At 53.1% G+C, this 21,211-nt stretch overlaps 1 protein-coding gene across 2 annotated transcripts in view; it reads left to right on the forward strand.

The window, feature by feature from the left end:
* The first annotated feature begins 224 nt into the window (after positions 1-224).
* HDAC3 (histone deacetylase 3) overlaps positions 225-21,211 on the forward strand; it is a 96,506-nt gene continuing 75,519 nt past the window's right edge. For both annotated transcript variants that reach the window (XM_069763698.1, XM_069763699.1), the window contains exons 1-2: positions 225-371; positions 12,675-12,757. In XM_069763698.1, the coding sequence (XP_069619799.1) occupies positions 317-371; positions 12,675-12,757 (138 nt within the window). In that variant the 5' untranslated portion in view covers positions 225-316. The remainder of the gene's footprint in view (positions 372-12,674; positions 12,758-21,211) is intronic.

A 21,211-nucleotide genomic window follows, 5' to 3' on the forward strand; every position in this document is an offset into this window, starting at 1 on the left:
CACTCACATCTTACACCACTGCTGCCCTGGCGCTATGGCGGCTACACACGATGTCTGTGTGTACGGACCGAGATCACTTGGTGCAGCCGCAGACATGACGCACTGTGGAGCGCCTGGATCTGCAGACCATGTGTATACACTGGCGATCCACTAGACGGCGACAAAGAGTAGAATGGGTTCCACCTGGTAACCGGTGACGCGCGGTGAGGTGGGCGGTGCCGCCGAGGACGCGCTCCCGATGACGTACTTCTGGCGCGCTGGCGGAAGCGGAGGGTTTTTTTTCTCCACTTGTGGACGGATTTAATTTTTACGTAAAATGTCGAAAACGGTGGCTTACTTCTACGACCCGGATGTGGGAAACTTCCATTATGGTGAGACCGTGCAGCTTCGGTGTGGAGGCTGATTGTGACATCCTGCGTGTGCGTTACCACAGGACGGCAGCGCACCGTGTGTATGAGGCCACCCTGCTGCAGTGTGCGGGTCCGTGTCATGTGCAGTGTGCGGGGCCGTGTCATGTGCAGTGTGCGGGCCGTGTCATGTGCAGTGTGCGGGCCGTGTCATGTGCAGTGTGCGGGGCCGTGTCATGTGCAGTGTGCGGCTGCTATGTGCAGTGTGCGGCTGCTATGTGCAGTGTGCGGGCCGTGTCATGTGCAGTGTGCGGGCCGTGTCATGTGCAGTGTGCGGGGCCGTGTCATGTGCAGTGTGCGGGCCGTGTCATGTGCAGTGTGCGGGCCGTGTCATGTGCAGTGTGCGGGTCCGTGTCATGTGTTGTGTGCGGGCCGTGTCATGTGCAGTGTGCGGCTGCTATGTGCAGTGTGCGGCTGCTATGTGCAGTGTGCGGGCCGTGTCATGTGCAGTGTGCGGGCCGTGTCATGTGCAGTGTGCGGGGCCGTGTCATGTGCAGTGTGCGGGCCGTGTCATGTGCAGTGTGCGGGCCGTGTCATGTGCAGTGTGCGGGCCGTGTCATGTGCAGTGTGCGGGGCCGTGTCATGTGCAGTGTGCGGGCCGTGTCATGTGCAGTGTGCGGGGCCGTGTCATGTGCAGTGTGCGGGGCCGTGTCATGTGCAGTGTGCGGGGCCGTGTCATGTGCAGTGTGCGGGCCGTGTCATGTGCAGTGTGCGGGGCCGTGTCATGTGGTGTGTGCGGGCCGTGTCATGTGCAGTGTGCGGGCCGTGTCATGTGCAGTGTGCGGGCCGTGTCATGTGCAGTGTGCGGGCCGTGTCATGTGCAGTGTGCGGGCCGTGTCATGTGCAGTGTGCGGGCCGTGTCATGTGCAGTGTGCGGGCCGTGTCATGTGCAGTGTGCGGGCCGTGTCATGTGCAGTGTGCGGGGCCGTGTCATGTGCAGTGTGCGGGCCGTGTCATGTGCAGTGTGCGGGGCCGTGTCATGTGCAGTGTGCGGGGCCGTGTCATGTGCAGTGTGCGGGGCCGTGTCATGTGCAGTGTGCGGGGCCGTGTCATGTGCAGTGTGCGGGCCGTGTCATGTGCAGTGTGCGGGGCCGTGTCATGTGTTGTGTGCGGGCCGTGTCATGTGCAGTGTGCGGGCCGTGTCATGTGCAGTGTGCGGGCCGTGTCATGTGCAGTGTGCGGGCCGTGTCATGTGCAGTGTGCGGGCCGTGTCATGTGCAGTGTGCGGGCCGTGTCATGTGCAGTGTGCGGGCCGTGTCATGTGCAGTGTGCGGGGCCGTGTCATGTGCAGTGTGCGGGGCCGTGTCATGTGCAGTGTGCGGGCCGTGTCATGTGCAGTGTGCGGGGCCGTGTCATGTGCAGTGTGCGGGCCGTGTCATGTGCAGTGTGCGGGCCGTGTCATGTGCAGTGTGCGGGCCGTGTCATGTGCAGTGTGCGGGGCCGTGTCATGTGCAGTGTGCGGGCCGTGTCATGTGCAGTGTGCGGGGCCGTGTCATGTGCAGTGTGCGGGGCCGTGTCATGTGCAGTGTGCGGGGCCGTGTCATGTGCAGTGTGCGGGCCGTGTCATGTGCAGTGTGCGGGCCGTGTCATGTGCAGTGTGCGGGGCCGTGTCATGTGCAGTGTGCGGGCCGTGTCATGTGCAGTGTGCGGGCCGTGTCATGTGCAGTGTGCGGGCCGTGTCATGTGCAGTGTGCGGGCCGTGTCATGTGCAGTGTGCGGGCCGTGTCATGTGCAGTGTGCGGGCCGTGTCATGTGCAGTGTGCGGCTGCTATGTGCAGTGTGCGGGGCCGTGTCATGCGCAGTGTGCGGCTGCTATGTGCAGTGTGCGGGGCCGTGTCATGTGGTGTGTGCGGGCCGTGTCATGTGCTGTGTGCGGGGCCGTGTCATGTGCAGTGTGCGGGGCCGTGTCATGTGCAGTGTGCGGGCCGTGTCATGTGCAGTGTGCGGGCCGTGTCATGTGCAGTGTGCGGGCCGTGTCATGTGCAGTGTGCGGGCCGTGTCATGTGCAGTGTGCGGGCCGTGTCATGTGCAGTGTGCGGCTGCTATGTGCAGTGTGCGGGGCCGTGTCATGCGCAGTGTGCGGCTGCTATGTGCAGTGTGCGGGGCCGTGTCATGTGGTGTGTGCGGGCCGTGTCATGTGCTGTGTGCGGGGCCGTGTCATGTGCAGTGTGCGGGCCGTGTCATGTGCAGTGTGCGGGGCCGTGTCATGTGCAGTGTGCGGGCCGTGTCATGTGCAGTGTGCGGGCCGTGTCATGTGCAGTGTGCGGGCCGTGTCATGTGCAGTGTGCGGGGCCGTGTCATGTGCAGTGTGCGGGCCGTGTCATGTGCAGTGTGCGGGCCGTGTCATGTGCAGTGTGCGGGCCGTGTCATGTGCAGTGTGCGGGCCGTGTCATGTGCAGTGTGCGGGCCGTGTCATGTGCAGTGTGCGGGCCGTGTCATGTGCAGTGTGCGGGCCGTGTCATGTGCAGTGTGCGGGGCCGTGTCATGTGCAGTGTGCGGGGCCGTGTCATGTGCAGTGTGCGGGGCCGTGTCATGTGCAGTGTGCGGGGCCGTGTCATGTGCAGTGTGCGGGGCCGTGTCATGTGCAGTGTGCGGGGCCGTGTCATGTGCAGTGTGCGGGCCGTGTCATGTGCAGTGTGCGGGGCCGTGTCATGTGCAGTGTGCGGGCCGTGTCATGTGCAGTGTGCGGCTGCTATGTGCAGTGTGCGGGGCCGTGTCATGCGCAGTGTGCGGCTGCTATGTGCAGTGTGCGGGGCCGTGTCATGTGGTGTGTGCGGGCCGTGTCATGTGCTGTGTGCGGGGCCGTGTCATGTGCAGTGTGCGGGCCGTGTCATGTGCAGTGTGCGGGGCCGTGTCATGTGCAGTGTGCGGGCCGTGTCATGTGCAGTGTGCGGGCCGTGTCATGTGCAGTGTGCGGGCCGTGTCATGTGCAGTGTGCGGGGCCGTGTCATGTGGTGTGTGCGGGCCGTGTCATGTGCTGTGTGCGGGGCCGTGTCATGTGCAGTGTGCGGGCCGTGTCATGTGCAGTGTGCGGGGCCGTGTCATGTGCAGTGTGCGGGCCGTGTCATGTGCAGTGTGCGGGCCGTGTCATGTGCAGTGTGCGGGCCGTGTCATGTGCAGTGTGCGGGGCCGTGTCATGTGCTGTGTGCGGGCCGTGTCATGTGCAGTGTGCGGGCCGTGTCATGTGCAGTGTGCGGGCCGTGTCATGTGCAGTGTGCGGGCCGTGTCATGTGCAGTGTGCGGGCCGTGTCATGTGCAGTGTGCGGGGCCGTGTCATGTGCAGTGTGCGGGGCCGTGTCATGTGCAGTGTGCGGGCCGTGTCATGTGCAGTGTGCGGCTGCTATGTGCAGTGTGCGGGGCCGTGTCATGCGCAGTGTGCGGCTGCTATGTGCAGTGTGCGGGGCCGTGTCATGTGGTGTGTGCGGGCCGTGTCATGTGCTGTGTGCGGGGCCGTGTCATGTGCAGTGTGCGGGCCGTGTCATGTGCAGTGTGCGGGGCCGTGTCATGTGCAGTGTGCGGGGCCGTGTCATGTGCAGTGTGCGGGGCCGTGTCATGTGCAGTGTGCGGGGCCGTGTCATGTGCAGTGTGCGGGGCCGTGTCATGTGCAGTGTGCGGGGCCGTGTCATGTGCAGTGTGCGGGGCCGTGTCATGTGCAGTGTGCGGGGCCGTGTCATGTGCAGTGTGCGGGGCCGTGTCATGTGCAGTGTGCGGGGCCGTGTCATGTGCAGTGTGCGGGGCCGTGTCATGTGCAGTGTGCGGGCCGTGTCATGTGCAGTGTGCGGGCCGTGTCATGTGCAGTGTGCGGGCCGTGTCATGTGCAGTGTGCGGGCCGTGTCATGTGCAGTGTGCGGGCCGTGTCATGTGCAGTGTGCGGGCCGTGTCATGTGCAGTGTGCGGGCCGTGTCATGTGCAGTGTGCGGGCCGTGTCATGTGCAGTGTGCGGGCCGTGTCATGTGCAGTGTGCGGGGCCGTGTCATGTGCAGTGTGCGGGCCGTGTCATGTGCAGTGTGCGGCTGCTATGTGCAGTGTGCGGGGCCGTGTCATGCGCAGTGTGCGGCTGCTATGTGCAGTGTGCGGGGCCGTGTCATGTGGTGTGTGCGGGCCGTGTCATGTGCAGTGTGCGGGGCCGTGTCATGTGCAGTGTGCGGGGCCGTGTCATGTGCAGTGTGCGGGCCGTGTCATGTGCAGTGTGCGGCTGCTATGTGCAGTGTGCGGGGCCGTGTCATGCGCAGTGTGCGGCTGCTATGTGCAGTGTGCGGGGCCGTGTCATGTGCAGTGTGCGGGGCCGTGTCATGTGCAGTGTGCGGGCCGTGTCATGTGCAGTGTGCGGCTGCTATGTGCAGTGTGCGGGGCCGTGTCATGCGCAGTGTGCGGCTGCTATGTGCAGTGTGCGGGGCCGTGTCATGTGGTGTGTGCGGGCCGTGTCATGTGCAGTGTGCGGGGCCGTGTCATGTGCAGTGTGCGGGCCGTGTCATGTGCAGTGTGCGGGGCCGTGTCATGTGCAGTGTGCGGGCCGTGTCATGTGCAGTGTGCGGGCCGTGTCATGTGCAGTGTGCGGGGCCGTGTCATGTGCTGTGTGCGGGCCGTGTCATGTGCAGTGTGCGGGCCGTGTCATGTGCAGTGTGCGGGCCGTGTCATGTGCAGTGTGCGGGCCGTGTCATGTGCAGTGTGCGGGCCGTGTCATGTGCAGTGTGCGGGCCGTGTCATGTGCAGTGTGCGGGCCGTGTCATGTGCAGTGTGCGGGCCGTGTCATGTGCAGTGTGCGGGCCGTGTCATGTGCAGTGTGCGGGCCGTGTCATGTGCAGTGTGCGGGCCGTGTCATGTGCAGTGTGCGGGCCGTGTCATGTGCAGTGTGCGGGCCGTGTCATGTGCAGTGTGCGGGCCGTGCCATGTGCAGTGTGCGGGCCGTGCAGTGTGCGGCTGCTATGTGCAGTGTGCGGGGCCGTGTCATGTGCAGTGTGCGGTCCGTGTCATGTGCAGTGTGCGGGGCCGTGTCATGTGCAGTGTGCGGCTGCTATGTGCAGTGTGCGGGCCGTGTCATGTGCAGTGTGCGGGCCGTGTCATGTGCAGTGTGCGGGCCGTGTCATGTGCAGTGTGCGGGCCGTGTCATGTGCAGTGTGCGGGCCGTGTCATGTGCAGTGTGCGGGCCGTGTCATGTGCAGTGTGCGGGCCGTGTCATGTGCAGTGTGCGGGGCCGTGTCATGTGCAGTGTGTGGCTGCTATGTGCAGTGTGCGGGGCCGTGTCATGTGCAGTGTGCGGTCCGTGTCATGTGCAGTGTGCGGGGCCGTGTCATGTGCAGTGTGCGGCTGCTATGTGCAGTGTGCGGGCCGTGTCATGTGCAGTGTGCGGGCCGTGTCATGTGCAGTGTGCGGGCCGTGCCATGTGCAGTGTGCGGGCCGTGCAGTGTGCGGCTGCTATGTGCAGTGTGCGGGGCCGTGTCATGTGCAGTGTGCGGTCCGTGTCATGTGCAGTGTGCGGGGCCGTGTCATGTGCAGTGTGCGGCTGCTATGTGCAGTGTGCGGGCCGTGTCATGTGCAGTGTGCGGGCCGTGTCATGTGCAGTGTGCGGGCCGTGTCATGTGCAGTGTGCGGGCCGTGTCATGTGCAGTGTGCGGGCCGTGTCATGTGCAGTGTGCGGGCCGTGTCATGTGCAGTGTGCGGGCCGTGTCATGTGCAGTGTGCGGGGCCGTGTCATGTGCAGTGTGTGGCTGCTATGTGCAGTGTGCGGGCCGTGTCATGTGCAGTGTGCGGCTGCTATGTGCAGTGTGCGGTCCGTGTCATGTGCAGTGTGCGGGCCGTGTTATGTGCAGTGTGCGGGCCGTGTTATGTGCAGTGTGCGGCTGCTATGTGCAGTGTGCGGGCCGTGTCATGTGCAGTGTGCGGGCCGTGTCATGTGCAGTGTGCGGGCCGTGTCATGTGCAGTGTGCGGGCCGTGTCATGTGCAGTGTGCGGGCCGTGTCATGTGCAGTGTGCGGGCCGTGTCATGTGCAGTGTGCGGGCCGTGTCATGTGCAGTGTGCGGGCCGTGTCATGTGCAGTGTGCGGGCCGTGTCATGTGCAGTGTGCGGGCCGTGTCATGTGCAGTGTGCGGGCCGTGTCATGTGCAGTGTGCGGGCCGTGTCATGTGCAGTGTGCGGGCCGTGTCATGTGCAGTGTGCGGGCCGTGTCATGTGCAGTGTGCGGGCCGTGCCATGTGCAGTGTGCGGGCCGTGCAGTGTGCGGCTGCTATGTGCAGTGTGCGGGGCCGTGTCATGTGCAGTGTGCGGTCCGTGTCATGTGCAGTGTGCGGGGCCGTGTCATGTGCAGTGTGCGGCTGCTATGTGCAGTGTGCGGGCCGTGTCATGTGCAGTGTGCGGGCCGTGTCATGTGCAGTGTGCGGGCCGTGTCATGTGCAGTGTGCGGGCCGTGTCATGTGCAGTGTGCGGGCCGTGTCATGTGCAGTGTGCGGGCCGTGTCATGTGCAGTGTGCGGGCCGTGTCATGTGCAGTGTGCGGGGCCGTGTCATGTGCAGTGTGTGGCTGCTATGTGCAGTGTGCGGGCCGTGTCATGTGCAGTGTGCGGCTGCTATGTGCAGTGTGCGGTCCGTGTCATGTGCAGTGTGCGGGCCGTGTTATGTGCAGTGTGCGGGCCGTGTTATGTGCAGTGTGCGGCTGCTATGTGCAGTGTGCGGGGCCGTGTCATGTGCAGTGTGCGGGGCCGTGTCATGTGCAGTGTGCGGGGCCGTGTCATGTGCGGTCCGTGTCATGTGCAGTGTGCGGTCCGTGTCATGTGCAGTGTGCGGTCCGTGTCATGTGCAGTGTGCGGTTCGTGTCATGTGCAGTGTGCGGTCCGTGTCATGTGCAGTGTGCGGTCCGTGTCATGTGCAGTGTGCGGGGCCGTGTCATGTGCAGTGTGCGGTCCGTGTCATGTGCGGTCCGTGTTATGTGCAGTGTGCGGGCCGTGTTATGTGCAGTGTGCGGCTGCTATGTGCAGTGTGCGGGGCCGTGTCATGTGCAGTGTGCGGGGCCGTGTCATGTGCAGTGTGCGGTCCGTGTCATGTGCAGTGTGCGGTCCGTGTCATGTGCAGTGTGCGGTCCGTGTCATGTGCAGTGTGCGGTCCGTGTCATGTGCAGTGTGCGGTCCGTGTCATGTGCAGTGTGCGGTCCGTGTCATGTGCAGTGTGCGGGGCCGTGTCATGTGCAGTGTGCGGTCCGTGTCATGTGCGGTCCGTGTCATGTGCGGTCCGTGTCATGTGCAGTGTGCGGTCCGTGTCATGTGCGGTCCGTGTCATGTGCGGTCCGTGTCATGTGCAGTGTGCGGCTGCTATGTGCAGTGTGCGGTCCGTGTCATGTGCAGTGTGCGGGGCCGTGTCATGTGCAGTGTGCGGTCCGTGTCGTGTGCGGGGCCGTGTCATGTGCAGTGTGCGGCTGCTATGTGCAGTGTGCGGGGCCGTGTCATGTGCAGTGTGCGGTCCGTGTCATGTGCAGTGTGCGGTCCGTGTCATGTGCAGTGTGCGGGGCCGTGTCATGTGCAGTGTGCGGGGCCGTGTCATGTGCAGTGTGCGGGGCCGTGTCATGTGCAGTGTGCGGGGCCGTGTCATGTGCAGTGTGCGGGGCCGTGTCATGTGCAGTGTGCGGGGCCGTGTCATGTGCAGTGTGCGGGGCCGTGTCATGCGCAGTGTGCGGGGCCGTGTCATGCGCAGTGTGCGGCTGCTATGTGCAGTGTGCGGGGCCGTGTCATGCGCAGTGTGCGGCTGCTATGTGCAGTGTGCGGGGCCGTGTCATGTGCAGTGTGCGGGGCCGTGTCATGCGCAGTGTGCGGCTGCTATGTGCAGTGTGCGGGGCCGTGTCATGTGCAGTGTGCGGGGCCGTGTCATGCGCAGTGTGCGGCTGCTATGTGCAGTGTGCGGGGCCGTGTCATGTGCAGTGTGCGGGGCCGTGTCATGTGCAGTGTGCGGCTGCTATGTGCAGTGTGCGGGGCCGTGTCATGTGCAGTGTGCGGCTGCTGTCATGTGCAGTGTGCGGTCCGTGTCATGTGCTGTGTGCGGCTGCTGTTATGTGTGCGGCTGAGCTGGAGCCACTGGTCTCCCGCCATAGAGCAGGAGTGGAGCATGGCTTCTCCTCTATTCCCTGCCGTGGCCGTGCCACATACCTTGTCCATGTCTGATACCTTGTCCATGTCTGATACCTTGTCCATGTCTGATACCTTGTCCATGTCTGATACCTTGTCCATGTCTGATACCTTGTCCATGTCTGATACCTTGTCCATGTCTGATACCTTGTCCATGTCTGATACCTTGTCCATGTCTGATACCTTGTCCATGTCTGATACCTTGTCCATGTCTGATACCTTGTCCATGTCTGATACCTTGTCCATGTCTGATACCTTGTCCATGTCTGATACCTTGTCCATGTCTGATACCTTGTCCATGTCTGATACCTTGTCCATGTCTGATACCTTGTCCATGTCTGATACCTTGTCCATGTCTGATACCTTGTCCATGTCTGATACCTTGTCCATGTCTGATACCTTGTCCATGTCTGATACCTTGTCCATGTCTGATACCTTGTCCATGTCTGATACCTTGTCCATGTCTGATACCTTGTCCATGTCTGATACCTTGTCCATGTCTGATACCTTGTCCATGTCTGATACCTTGTCCATGTCTGATACCTTGTCCATGTCTGATACCTTGTCCATGTCTGATACCTTGTCCATGTCTGATACCTTGTCCATGTCTGATACCTTGTCCATGTCTGATACCTTGTCCATGTCTGATACCTTGTCCATGTCTGATACCTTGTCCATGTCTGATACCTTGTCCATGTCTGATACCTTGTCCATGTCTGATACCTTGTCCATGTCTGATACCTTGTCCATGTCTGATACCTTGTCCATGTCTGATACCTTGTCCATGTCTGATACCTTGTCCATGTCTGATACCTTGTCCATGTCTGATACCTTGTCCATGTCTGATACCTTGTCCATGTCTGATACCTTGTCCATGTCTGATACCTTGTCCATGTCTGATACCTTGTCCATGTCTGATACCTTGTCCATGTCTGATACCTTGTCCATGTCTGATACCTTGTCCATGTCTGATGCCTCATGTCTCATTGCTCCGATCTCACCTACAGGCAACAAAGATATGTACAAGCCCGGCCGCCGCATCTCATTCAGGGGCTTGGCCAGAGGTATAGTTACATTCTAGGTAGCACAGCTAATGGTCAGCGAGGATCGTGTGTGGGCCACGTGTATCTCTGTGTGTACCACAAGGGCCCCGTGTATCTCTGGTTGTACCACAAGGGCCCCGTGTATCTCTGGTTGTACCACAAGGGCCCCGTGCATCTCTGGGTGTACCACAAGGGCCCCGTGCATCTCTGGGTGTACCGTCGTGGGCCCCGTGTATCTCTGGGTGTACCGTCGTGGGCCACGTGTATCTCTGGGTGTACCGTCGTGGGCCCCGTGTATCTCTGGGTGTACCACAAGGGCCCCGTGTATCTCTGGTTGTACCACAAGGGCCCCGTGCATCTCTGGGTGTACCACAAGGGCCCCGTGTATCTCTGGTTGTACCACAAGGGCCCCGTGCATCTCTGGGTGTACCACAAGGGCCCCGTGCATCTCTGGGTGTACCGTCGTGGGCCCCGTGTATCTCTGGGTGTACCGTCGTGGGCCACGTGTATCTCTGGGTGTACCGTCGTGGGCCACGTGTATCTCTGGGTGTACCGTCGTGGGCCACGTGTATCTCTGGGTGTACCGTCATGGGCCCCGTGTATCTCTGGGTGTACCGTCATGGGCCCCGTGTATCTCTGGGTGTACCGTCATGAACATAAATCTTGTTATTAACTAAGTGAAGGAGTTGTCTTGCATTGAGAAGCTTCATTAGAGCCTGATGCTGTAGATTTTCTGTTGGACCTGTTTTAAAGACGCATTCCCATTGAGATTTTTATTCATTTAAATCTGTGTAAATGCCTATGTAGTGTGAGTGTATTAGGCTGGTTTCACACTTGCGTTTTTGTCTGCTGCGTTTTTTTTTTCAAAAAAACGCATGCGTTTTTTTCCCCTATATTTAACATTGAAAACGCATGCGTTTTTTTGTGTATGCGTTTGGTCGCGTTTTGCAACGCATGCGTTTTTTTACTGCATGCGTTTTTTTTCTAAAATGCTACTTGTAGTATTTTTATCAGCGTTTTTTGGACCAAAAAAACGCATGCGTTTTCATGCGTTTTTTTTTGTGTCAAAAAATGCATTGGAGTCAATGGGGACGCATGCGTTTTTTGGTGCATGCGTATTTTGCGTTAAAAAACGCATGCGTTTTTTTATTAAAAACACTGAAAACACACTAATATGCCACCACCCAACGTAAAGGTGATAAAGGGATCCTAACCCTACCCCTAACCCTACCCCTAACCCTAACCCTAAGGGATCCTAACCCTACCCCTAACCCTACCCCTAACCCTAACCCTACCCCTACCCCTAACCCTAAGGGATCCTAACCCTACCCCTAACCCTACCCCTAACCCTAACCCCTTTATGGTTAGGGGTAGGGTTAGGGGTAGGGTTAGGATCCCTTAGGGGTAGGGGTAGGGTTAGGATCCCTTAGGGGTAGGGTTAGGGGTAGGGTTAGGATCCCTTTAGGGTTAGGGTTATGATCCCTACCCCTAACCCTACCCCTACCCCTAACCCTAACTATTTCTGTTTTATAGTGGGTTTTTTACTTTTTTTTAATGATTGGCAGCTGTCACACATTTCTCAGCATGCGTTTAAAAAACGCAAACGCATGAAAAAACGCATGTAAACGCGGTAAAACGCCGCGTTTTTTACACCACATGCAAAAACGCATGCGTCAAAAAAACGCAGCGTTTGCATGCGTTTACATGCGTTTTTTCACCATGCGTTTTTTGCGTTTTTTACCGCAAAAACGCACCCAAAAAAACGCAAATGTGAAACCAGCCTTAAAGAGGTTATCCACCACTTTTACACTAATGAGCTATCCTTAGGATAAGTCATCAAAGTCTGGTTGGCCAGGGCCCGACACCTCTGCCAATGAGCTGTTATCGGTGTCGATGGCTGCAAGGACTTACTAGCGGAGCTGCTCCATCTACTTGTAGTGGATGCCGGATGGTACTGCACATCCGCCTCTTATTGATTTGAGTGGGAGACAGATGTGCAGGACCCTGCGGCATCCACTACAAGTAGACGGAGCAGCTCTGCTAGTAATTACTTGCGTCCTTCGACACTGATAGCTGATCGGCGGAGGTGCCGAGTGTCGGGCCCCGGACGATCAGACATTGATGACCTACCTCTGCTTTCTCAGGGATCCAGTTCCATTCTGCTCCTTTTCTCAGTCACGTCACTGCTATTGCGACTAGCCACCTCACTATATGTGGGAGGTGGCAGTCTCTTTTACAATGAAAGTCTATGGAGCCCCATTCTTACGCTCCATAGGCTTACATTGTAAGACTACGTTCACAAGCTCAGAATTTGGTCAGTATTTCACATCAGTATTTGTAAGCGAAAACCAGGAGTGGGGGATAAATACAGAAGTGGCGACGTGTTTCTATTATACTTTTGCTTTGCCTGTTCAGCTCCTGATTTTACCTTACAAATATTGGGGTAAAATACTGGACGTGGCCTGAAAGTCACTTTTGGGTTGCGCAGAGTGCAGTGCATTCCGAACAGTCTGGGGGACATCAGAAGAGGAGAACAATGTTTCTGGATGTGGGAGAGAGCAACACTCAACTCTATTTGCACATATACACACGCACTTAATGAATAAGATACTTAATGGGAGCGCTTCTGTAAAAGGGTTAACTGGCTCCATCAAGAGAGGCTCACATATGCATCGACAGTGAGCAGTGCTGTTGCCGTTACAAACCCACATGCCTACCAAGAAGCATGATCGTCAGGTGAGTGATGTAACATTATCAGCACCACTCTCTTCTAGAACGCCCGGATAGATCACATAGACAATGGCAGCACGGTGGCTCACTGGTTAGCACTGTTGTTTTGCAGCACTGGGGGTCTTGAGTTCACATCTCACCAAGAACAACATCTGCAAGAAGGTTGTATGTTTTCTCTGTGTGTGTGCACTGATGGGGAATTAAGATTGTGAGTGATGATATCTCTAATGCACTATGGGATATGGTGGCACTCTCTAAGTAAGCATAACTTGTAATTTGAGTAATACTTGGGCCATTCTCACACATTGTGACTTTACAATAAAACAACCCTCACTCCCTGTTCTGAAAAGCTCTTTACACTAATAACCTGTATCCATACTTTTTAGGCACAGGGCATCCGATGAAACCCCACCGCCTGGCTCTCACTCACAGCTTAGTTCTCCACTATGGACTGTATAAAAAGATGATAGTAAGTATTATGTTCATGATTTGTTTGTTTGTCTATTTTCGTATATGATAATGAACCAATTGGCTTTATGCCACATTCACATGTTCAGTATTTGGTCAGTATTTTACATCAATCTTTGTAAGCCAGAACCAGGAGTGGGTGATAAATACAGAAGTGGTGACGTGTTTCTATTATACTTTTCCTCTGATTGTTCTTCTCCTAATTTTGGTTTACAAATAATGATGTAAAATACTGACCAAATACTGATCGTGTGCACATGGCCTTGTGTCTTGAAAATTCTTTTTAACCACTTCACAACTTTTGAAGTATTTATTCGTCCAGGTCAGTTATTACCGATCTTGGACATCTGGATAAGTCATGGCGTTTTGTGCACACAGGAGCTGTGCACGCGCCATCACGGCTGGGTGATCCTCTGATTTCACTGCTAACACCTGGCACTCACTGCCCGCGCCGCCCCTAAATGCTGCAATCTATATTGATTGCAGCATCTAGAAGGCAAGACAGAAGGAGGGTGCCTTTATGATCACACTGCCTAACAAAAGGTGGAATAAAACGCACTCTAAAAGACAAATGTAAATAGAAATGATGTTGCTGAAAACGTCATTTTGTCTCACAAACAACAAGCCGCCATACACCTCCATCAGCAGAAAAATAAAAAAAATGATAGCTCTCGGGATAAAACGATGCAAAAAAAAATTCTATAAAATAGTTTTTATTGTGTAAAAGCGTCAAAACATTTAAAAAATCTAAATGTAGTATCTCTGTAATCGTACTGACCCAAAGAATAAAGTTGCCTTATCAATTTTGCCACAAGCAGAAAGGCATAAAAAAAAAACAATTTCTTAATTGCTGTTTTTTTGTTCATTCTGTCTTCCAAAAATCGGGATAGAAAGCAATCAGAAATGGTCATCTGCCCAAAAATAGTACAAATAAAAACATCAACTTGTCCCGCAAAAAACGAACCATCACATGACTCTGTCGACCGAAATATGGAAAAATTGTAGCTCTCAAAATGTGGTAATCCAAAAACTAGTTTTCTCAAGAAAGTGTTTTTTAGTGTGTGACAAATGCTAAAAAAAACAAAAAAACCCCAATATAAATCTGGTATCGCTGTAATCGCACCGACCCAAAGAATAAAGTCGTCTAATAACTTTTATACCGCAGAAGGAAAGGCGTAAAAAATAAATAAAACCAACTCTTCACCTGCTGTTGATTTGTTCTTTCTGCTTCCCAAAGATTGCAGTAAGGCTGGGTTCACATTGCGTTTACAGCATCCCGTTCAACACATATGTTAACGGGCCGCTGTAAACGCAAGTTCCGGTATGGCAGCACGCTAGCGCAGATGGAGCATCTGCTAGCTCTATCTGCGCTAGCGGTGACAGACCCAGAAACGCTGCAGCCCGCGTCTCAGGGTCCGTCACTCAATGACGGCACATGGCTATTGTGGGCGTGCGCTAGCGATGCGTCCGACATTGTATTCAATGGCGGCGTTAACGGATTACGTTACACCGCGTTATGCCGTGGTGTAACGTAGTCCGTCTAACGGACCTGTCGAACGCAATGTGAACCCAGCCTAAGGCTCAGCGTATAGTTATCCTGCACTCTGCGCTGAGCGCTTACACCTGAGTTTGTGTATAAGTTTCTGAAAAATATGATTCAGACAAAACTCCTGGTGGAAGATTCCTTATAATGAGGCAGATGGAGGCAATGTGGACGCCATAGGACCTGTGATCCGGGGGTGTCCATCTTTTCAGGCCTGAATAAAGGTGCCTTCGGCCACAGTTTTGTGCACTTCTGATAATAAGGACAATGCTGAACAGAGGCCAGACTCAAGTCCAGAGTAACTCTTCTGCCTCTTTATAGTGAGTGGATCCTTTGGGAGTTTCATCTGAATCGCGTCACTCAGATTTAGATGGAAATTCCTGATGTAAGTGCTCAGTGTAGAGCGCCGGATAACTCTGATCCCAAACGTTCGGTAAAATGCTTCAAATCGGTCCACAAAAAAGCAAGTGCCCGTTCAGGCCTGTCATCTGTCAATGGAAATATAGGGGGCTTACACGTTACTGGTAGCACAAAGGCTCTGGAAAAGCAAAATGGCTCCTCACCCGCCAAATGAAATTCAGCAAATTCTGCGCTCCCAAATCCAAATGTCCCCTCCCCAGTGTGCCTAAGCAACATTTAGCACCCACATGTTTGGCATTTCTGTGGTGATGAGTGCCCACCTAATTTACATGTGCGTGTCTCCAGACGCACGGGCTGGACATAATGTACTGGTGACTGTGACATAATGTACTGGTGACTGTGACATACTGGTCACTACTGCAGTTTGCAGTTTTCACTCATCAATATCCACTGCTGCTTGTTTCTGGGAAAAAACTAATGGAATTGAAATCATCACTACACCAGTAGATAAATTCCCAAAGGGATCTAATTTCCAAATGAAGTCACTTGGGGTGATTCTGCTCTTCTACCACTTAGGGGCAATGTATATGGAGACTGCAAACTATTCTAGGAAAATCTATCCAGGAGGCAAATAGCTCCCCGTCCCTCCTGAGTCACGCTGTATGGCTAAGCAGTACTGTACAGCCACATATGGGGTATTTCACGTTCACCAGAATTTGTTACAAATTTTGGTACCATTTTTACCTGTTTCCCATTGTGAAAATGTAAAATCTGGGGCTAAAACAAAATTTTGGTGGTAAAAATGTAATTATTTTTTTTTCTTCATTGCCCAATAGTATAAAATTCCGTGACACACCTGTGGTGTCAATATAATCACTGCACCTCCTAGATTAATTAATTGATAAAATATGGCGCTCCTTCCCTTCTAAGCTTTGCACTGTGCCCGAAAAGGATTTTCCAACGACAAGTAGGGTATTGAAAAATATTTAGAATTGAGAGCCTCAGTGGTTGATACCTTTTAATGGCCAACTGAAAAGATGGTAATAATAAGTAGGGTATTGACACACTTAAGGGGAAATTTTTATACTAAACCTAAGTCCATTTTTTAACTATGAGCCCTTAGTAAAATTAAAATCTTGGGGCTAAAACAACATTTTAGTAGTAAAAATGTAATTATTCTTTCTTCACCGCACAATGGTATAATATTCTGAGGCACATGTGGTGTCAATATGATCACTGCACCCCTAGATGAATTTATTGCGGCGGTGCAGTTTGTAAAATGGCGTTGCTCATGGGAAGTTTCTGCTGTCTTGCCACCTCAGGGGCTCTGCCAATGTGACATGGCACCCTCAAACCATTCCAGCAAAATCTGATCTCCAATATGGTGCTTCTTCTCTTGTGAGCTTTGCACTGTGCCTCCAAAAGTAGTTTTTGACCACATATATAGGTTATCTGTGTACTCAGGAGAAATTGCACAAATTTTCTCTAGTCACCTTTCACGACGGCATATGGAGGTTGTCTCTTTGCCCTAATGGGGAACAGGAAACACAAGAGAGGTTAAAAGCACCTCCCACTCGCCAGTGTCTTTCCTGTTCCCCATGGGACAGGGAGAGGTTTCCATATGCTGTAGTGGCCGGTGACTACAGTCATTATTTCAGGTCTTACCTGTTTTAAGCCGGGCAGCTGGTGTCGCCTCGTGCCTCTCCGTGAGCTGCTCCCGTCCTGCTTGTCAGGTACCTCGGGACCCTTACCGGCCTTCCTGCGCCCCCACGAGGGTAAAGCAGGCCGGGATCCCCAGCCGGGATCCTCTCTGAGCTTCCCGGCTTCCTCCCCTCCATGCTGCTCGGTTCGGCGTTCCGGAAGTGACGTCAGCGGTCGCACGCGCGTCACTTCCAGTTTTCGTATCTCCCTGAAGCCGGTACTTCCGGGTTTCGCCGGCGGCGGTGTCGGTGCAATGGCGTCCCACACGTGGATCCTGGAGGAGGAGGGGGAATCCTATCGCTGGAGGCAGGTGCTAGGAGCGCTGCTCCATAAAAGCCTGCTGAATCACCACTGAAGGTAAGACTAAAATCTCTTCAGCATGGACGGTTCTTTATGCCCTGCGTCTGCAGAGCCCAGCACTGCCCCTGGTTCTGTGAGTATGCAGGGACTGGATCCGGGAGGTAGTTTCCTTAGGGGTTAGCTCCTCATTCTTCTCTCCCTCTCTGTTTCAGGGAGAAAAGTCTGCCCCTAGAGCTACTATTAGGAAGAAGTGTCCGGTCTGTTCTACAAAGCTCCCTCCTACCTGGGATGAAAAAACTCTGCCAACCATGCACTGACAGGATAGTTAAAGCTGAGCAACCATCCCTTCTAGATGAGATACACTCTCTTGTTAAACAGGAGGTACAATCTTCCTTAGCAGCTTTTACACCTCCACCCCAGCCTCCGCCACCACATTCCCCAGCTAAGAAGAGGAAGATTCAGGTCGTAGAATGTGATTCGGATTCAGACCACTCCGTTTCTTCATCTGCTGGCTGGGAAGATCCAGCATCCCCCAAGGCAGAGGTCAGGAAATACCTCTTCTCCTCGGATTATATTGAGGACCTGGTGTCTGCTGTTCATAACACTATGGGGCTTAAAGAGGAACCTGTACCACAGTCCATACAGGATCATATGTTTGGTGTGCTCAGATCGGAGAAAAAGGCAGGATTCCCTGTTCACGCTAATGTTGTTAGTATGATTGAGCAAGAATGGGAACTCCCTGAAAAGCGCCTTAGTATGTCTTCTGAGATGAAACATAGATTTCCTCTAGAAGGTGACCTTGTCAAACTTGACATTCCCAAGGTGGATGTGCAGGTGGCCAGAGTCGCCAAAAGAACTGCACTCCCCTTTGAGGATGCGTCGCAATTAAAAGATCCCATGGACAGGAAGATTGAGAGTCTCCTGAAGAAGTCCTGGGAGACTTCTTCTTCTGTCCTCAAGGCTAACATCGCTTCTACCTGCGTAGCGAGGACCCTTTCCTGCTGGCTGGAGAAATTAGAATCGCACATTTCTCAGGGTACCTCTAGAAGTGAGATGTTGGATTCACTCCCTATCTTACATAAGGCTACTCGGTTTCTGGCGGACGCTTCTCTGGAATCCGTTAGAATTGCCGCCAGATCTTTAGTACTCTCTAACTCTGCCAGAAGAGCTCTCTGGCTTAAACTATGGAGTGGTGACATCACTTCTAAGGCCAAGTTATGTGCCATCCCCTTTAAGGGAGAATATGTGTTTGGTCCAGCTTTAGACGACATTTTGGATAAGACTACCGACAAGAAAAAGGCGCTTCTGGAGCAAAAACAACCGAGGAAACGTTTTTTTCGTGCCCCACTGTCTCAGCCCTCTCAGCCGAGGGGTAAAGGCAAAACCGGCAGGTGGAGCTATGCTAAAAGCAGAGGGAAAAATATCTTCGTCTCTCAACAACAGCAGCAGCAGTCATTCCAGCAAGATAAACAATGACTCCGACCCGGTGGGGGGAAGACTCTCAAAATATGTGGATCAGTGGGAAAACATTACCAGCTCCCACTGGGTCCTCAATGTTATCAAGGAGGGCCTATTGATCGAGTTAACTTCTTTCCCCCCTCAGGGTCTAAAGATTACTACCCCTTCAATGAGGGATCACAAATTGTTAACATTGGGTCTCAGAGATCTTCTAAGATCAAACGTGATCTCCCCAGTTCCACAATCAGAATGGGGTCTGGGACATTATTCCCGTTTATTCCTGGTACCCAAACCATCAGGGGAAGTACGTATCATCATAAATCTAAAAGGTCTGAATCAGTATGTAAAATATCGAAGATTCAAGATGGAGTCTGTAAAATCAGCCATTCCCTTAATAGATCAACACGCCTTTATGGCGACAATCGACCTGAAGGATGTGTATTTTCATATCCCTATTCACCCGAGACACAAAAAATATCTCAGGTTTGTGATTCAGGGGAATCATCAGGTGGAGCACTATCAGTTTGGAGTCCTTCCCTTCGGCATCTCATCAGCTCCGAGCGTATTCTCCAAAATAATGGCGGAAGCAGTGTCATTCATCCGGAGACAAGGGGTTTGTATAGTGCCCTATCTGGACGATCTGCTGATAGTGGCTCCCACCAAAATGTCCCTGGTATCTCATGTGTCAACCACATTAGAGATATTGAAGTCTCTGGGTTGGATACCAAACATAAAGAAATCTCAGCTTCAACCCTCAATAACCAGAAAGTTTTTGGGAGTAATTCTGGACTCGGAAAAACAAATGTCCTTCCTTCCAGACAATCACAGACTACCATTAGTAGTAAAGATCAAGAAATACAAAGAGACGAGATCTCCTACACTCCGGGAAGGAATGTCGCTATTAGGCTCCATGACAGCCTGCATTCAGTCGGTGGCTTGGGCTCAAGCCCACTCAAGAATTCTCCAGACCCATGTGCTAGACAATTGGGATGGTCGTCCCCGCTCTTTAAACAAAAGGATTCACACTCCAGGTCGGGTGAAAGCATCCTTAACATGGTGGATGAAATCCGAGAACCTTCGCAGGGGTCTGAGTTGGATTCAATTCTCGTTAACCACGATCAAATCAGATGCGAGCAAGAGCGGCTGGGGAGCCATGATAAATCATGTTCCTTATCAGGGTCTTTGGGACCAGTCAATCAGAGAGAGATCGTCAAACTTCCGAGAACTCAAAGCTGTGGAAGAAGCTCTCCTAGCAGCAAATCGTCAGCTCTCTGGACAACATGTCCAGATATACTTGGACAACATGACCACGGTGGCTCATATCAGACATCAGGGCAGTACAAAATTCACCAGTCTAAAAAAGATCTCTGCCCGAATTTTTGCCTGGGCCGAAAAACACTTACTGTCCCTGAAGGCAACTCACCTAAAAGGTACTGCCAATTTTCAGGCAGATTATCTGAGCCGACAGGATATTCACCCAGGCGAATGGAGTCTGGATCGGCAGACATTCAACCTACTGGTAAACAGATGGGGTCTCCCGGAGGTCGACCTCTTTGCCTCTCACCAAAATGCGAAAGTAGAAACATTTTTTTCCCTGGATCCAAGAGGAAATCCCAGAGCAGTAGACGCCTTTGTTCAAGATTGGCACTTTCATCTGGCTTACGCATTTCCGCCCATCCCGATTCTTGCAAAGGTGCTACGGAAAATTTGGATAGAAAAGACCCCAACTATTTTGGTTGCTCCATTTTGGCCCAAGAGAAGTTGGTTCAACCTGATTATCCAACTACAGGTGGACGGACCGGTAATGTTACCAATGAAAGTCAATCTCCTTTCTCAGGGCCCAGTTCTTCACTCAGACCCTCAGAAATGGAATTTAGCGGCGTGGTTTCTGAAGCCAATGTGTTGAGAGCAAAAGGGTTATCAAACCCTGTTATAGCTACTCTACAAAAATCCAGAAAACCGGTAACAAACGCTATTTATAATAAAATATGGAAAAAATTTTCATCTTTTTGTCTGCCTAGCCCTCCAGACCCTCTCAGGCCAGATATACCTAAGATATTAGACTTTTTACAAAGAGGCCTGGAAATTGGTCTGAACCCAGTACTCTGAAGGTCCAGGTCTCTGCGCTCAGTTCCATCTTTGATCAAGATCTAGCAGGACATCCCTGGATTAAAAGGTTCATGACCTCAGCAAACAGAATAAACCCTAGGAAGCAAGTTATAGTTCCTCCATGGGATCTCAATATTGTGCTTCAAGGCCTTACAGGTCCACCATTTGAACCTGTTCACCACAAAATCTTGCTTACAAAACTGTTTTCTTGGTAGCTATAACTTCTGCTAGAAGAGTGGGTGAATTACAGGCCATGTCAATAAGAGAACCTTATCTACTGGTTAGAGAAGACTCAATAATACTCCGACTTGATCCCTCTTTCCTTCCAAAAGTGGTCTCTGAATTTCATCATTCTCAAGAAATAGCGCTACCAACCTTTTGCAATAATCCTGCAAACTCTGAAGAAAGAAAATTTAATACTCTCGATGTTCGGCGTATCCTGCTACATTACTTGGATCAAACCTGTGTTCTTAGAGTTGATCACAACCTTTTTGTCCACTCCTCAGGACAAAAGAAGGGGAAGAAGGTAGCCAAGAGTACCATTGCTACATGGACTAAAAAAGCCATAACAGAAGCTTACCTTGCTCAAAATAAACTACCTCCGGTAGGAATCAAGGCCCATTCAACTAGATCTACGTTGGTCTCCTGGGCAGAAAGAGCAGGTGCATCTCCGGAGCAGATCTGCAGGGCAGCTACGTGGTCTTCACTCCATACCTTCTCCAAACATTATAGATTGGACGTATTATCCAATAGAGATTTAGTCTTCGGCCGCAAGGTTCTTCAGGCCGTTGTCCCTCCCTAGTGCCAATTAGTTGGTATTCCTCCATATGCCGTCGTGGAAGGTGACTAGAGAAAATAGAATTATTCTTACCGTTAATTCGGTTTCTAGGAACCTTCCACGACGGCGCTAATTTCCCACCCTCTATATTTCCTGGATTAATTCTGGGATTCAGAAGGTAAACCGGTGCTATGGTTTCAGTTGTA

This window comes from Ranitomeya imitator, chromosome 4 (genome assembly GCF_032444005.1).
Source record: "Ranitomeya imitator isolate aRanImi1 chromosome 4, aRanImi1.pri, whole genome shotgun sequence".
NCBI lineage: Eukaryota > Metazoa > Chordata > Amphibia > Anura > Dendrobatidae > Ranitomeya > Ranitomeya imitator.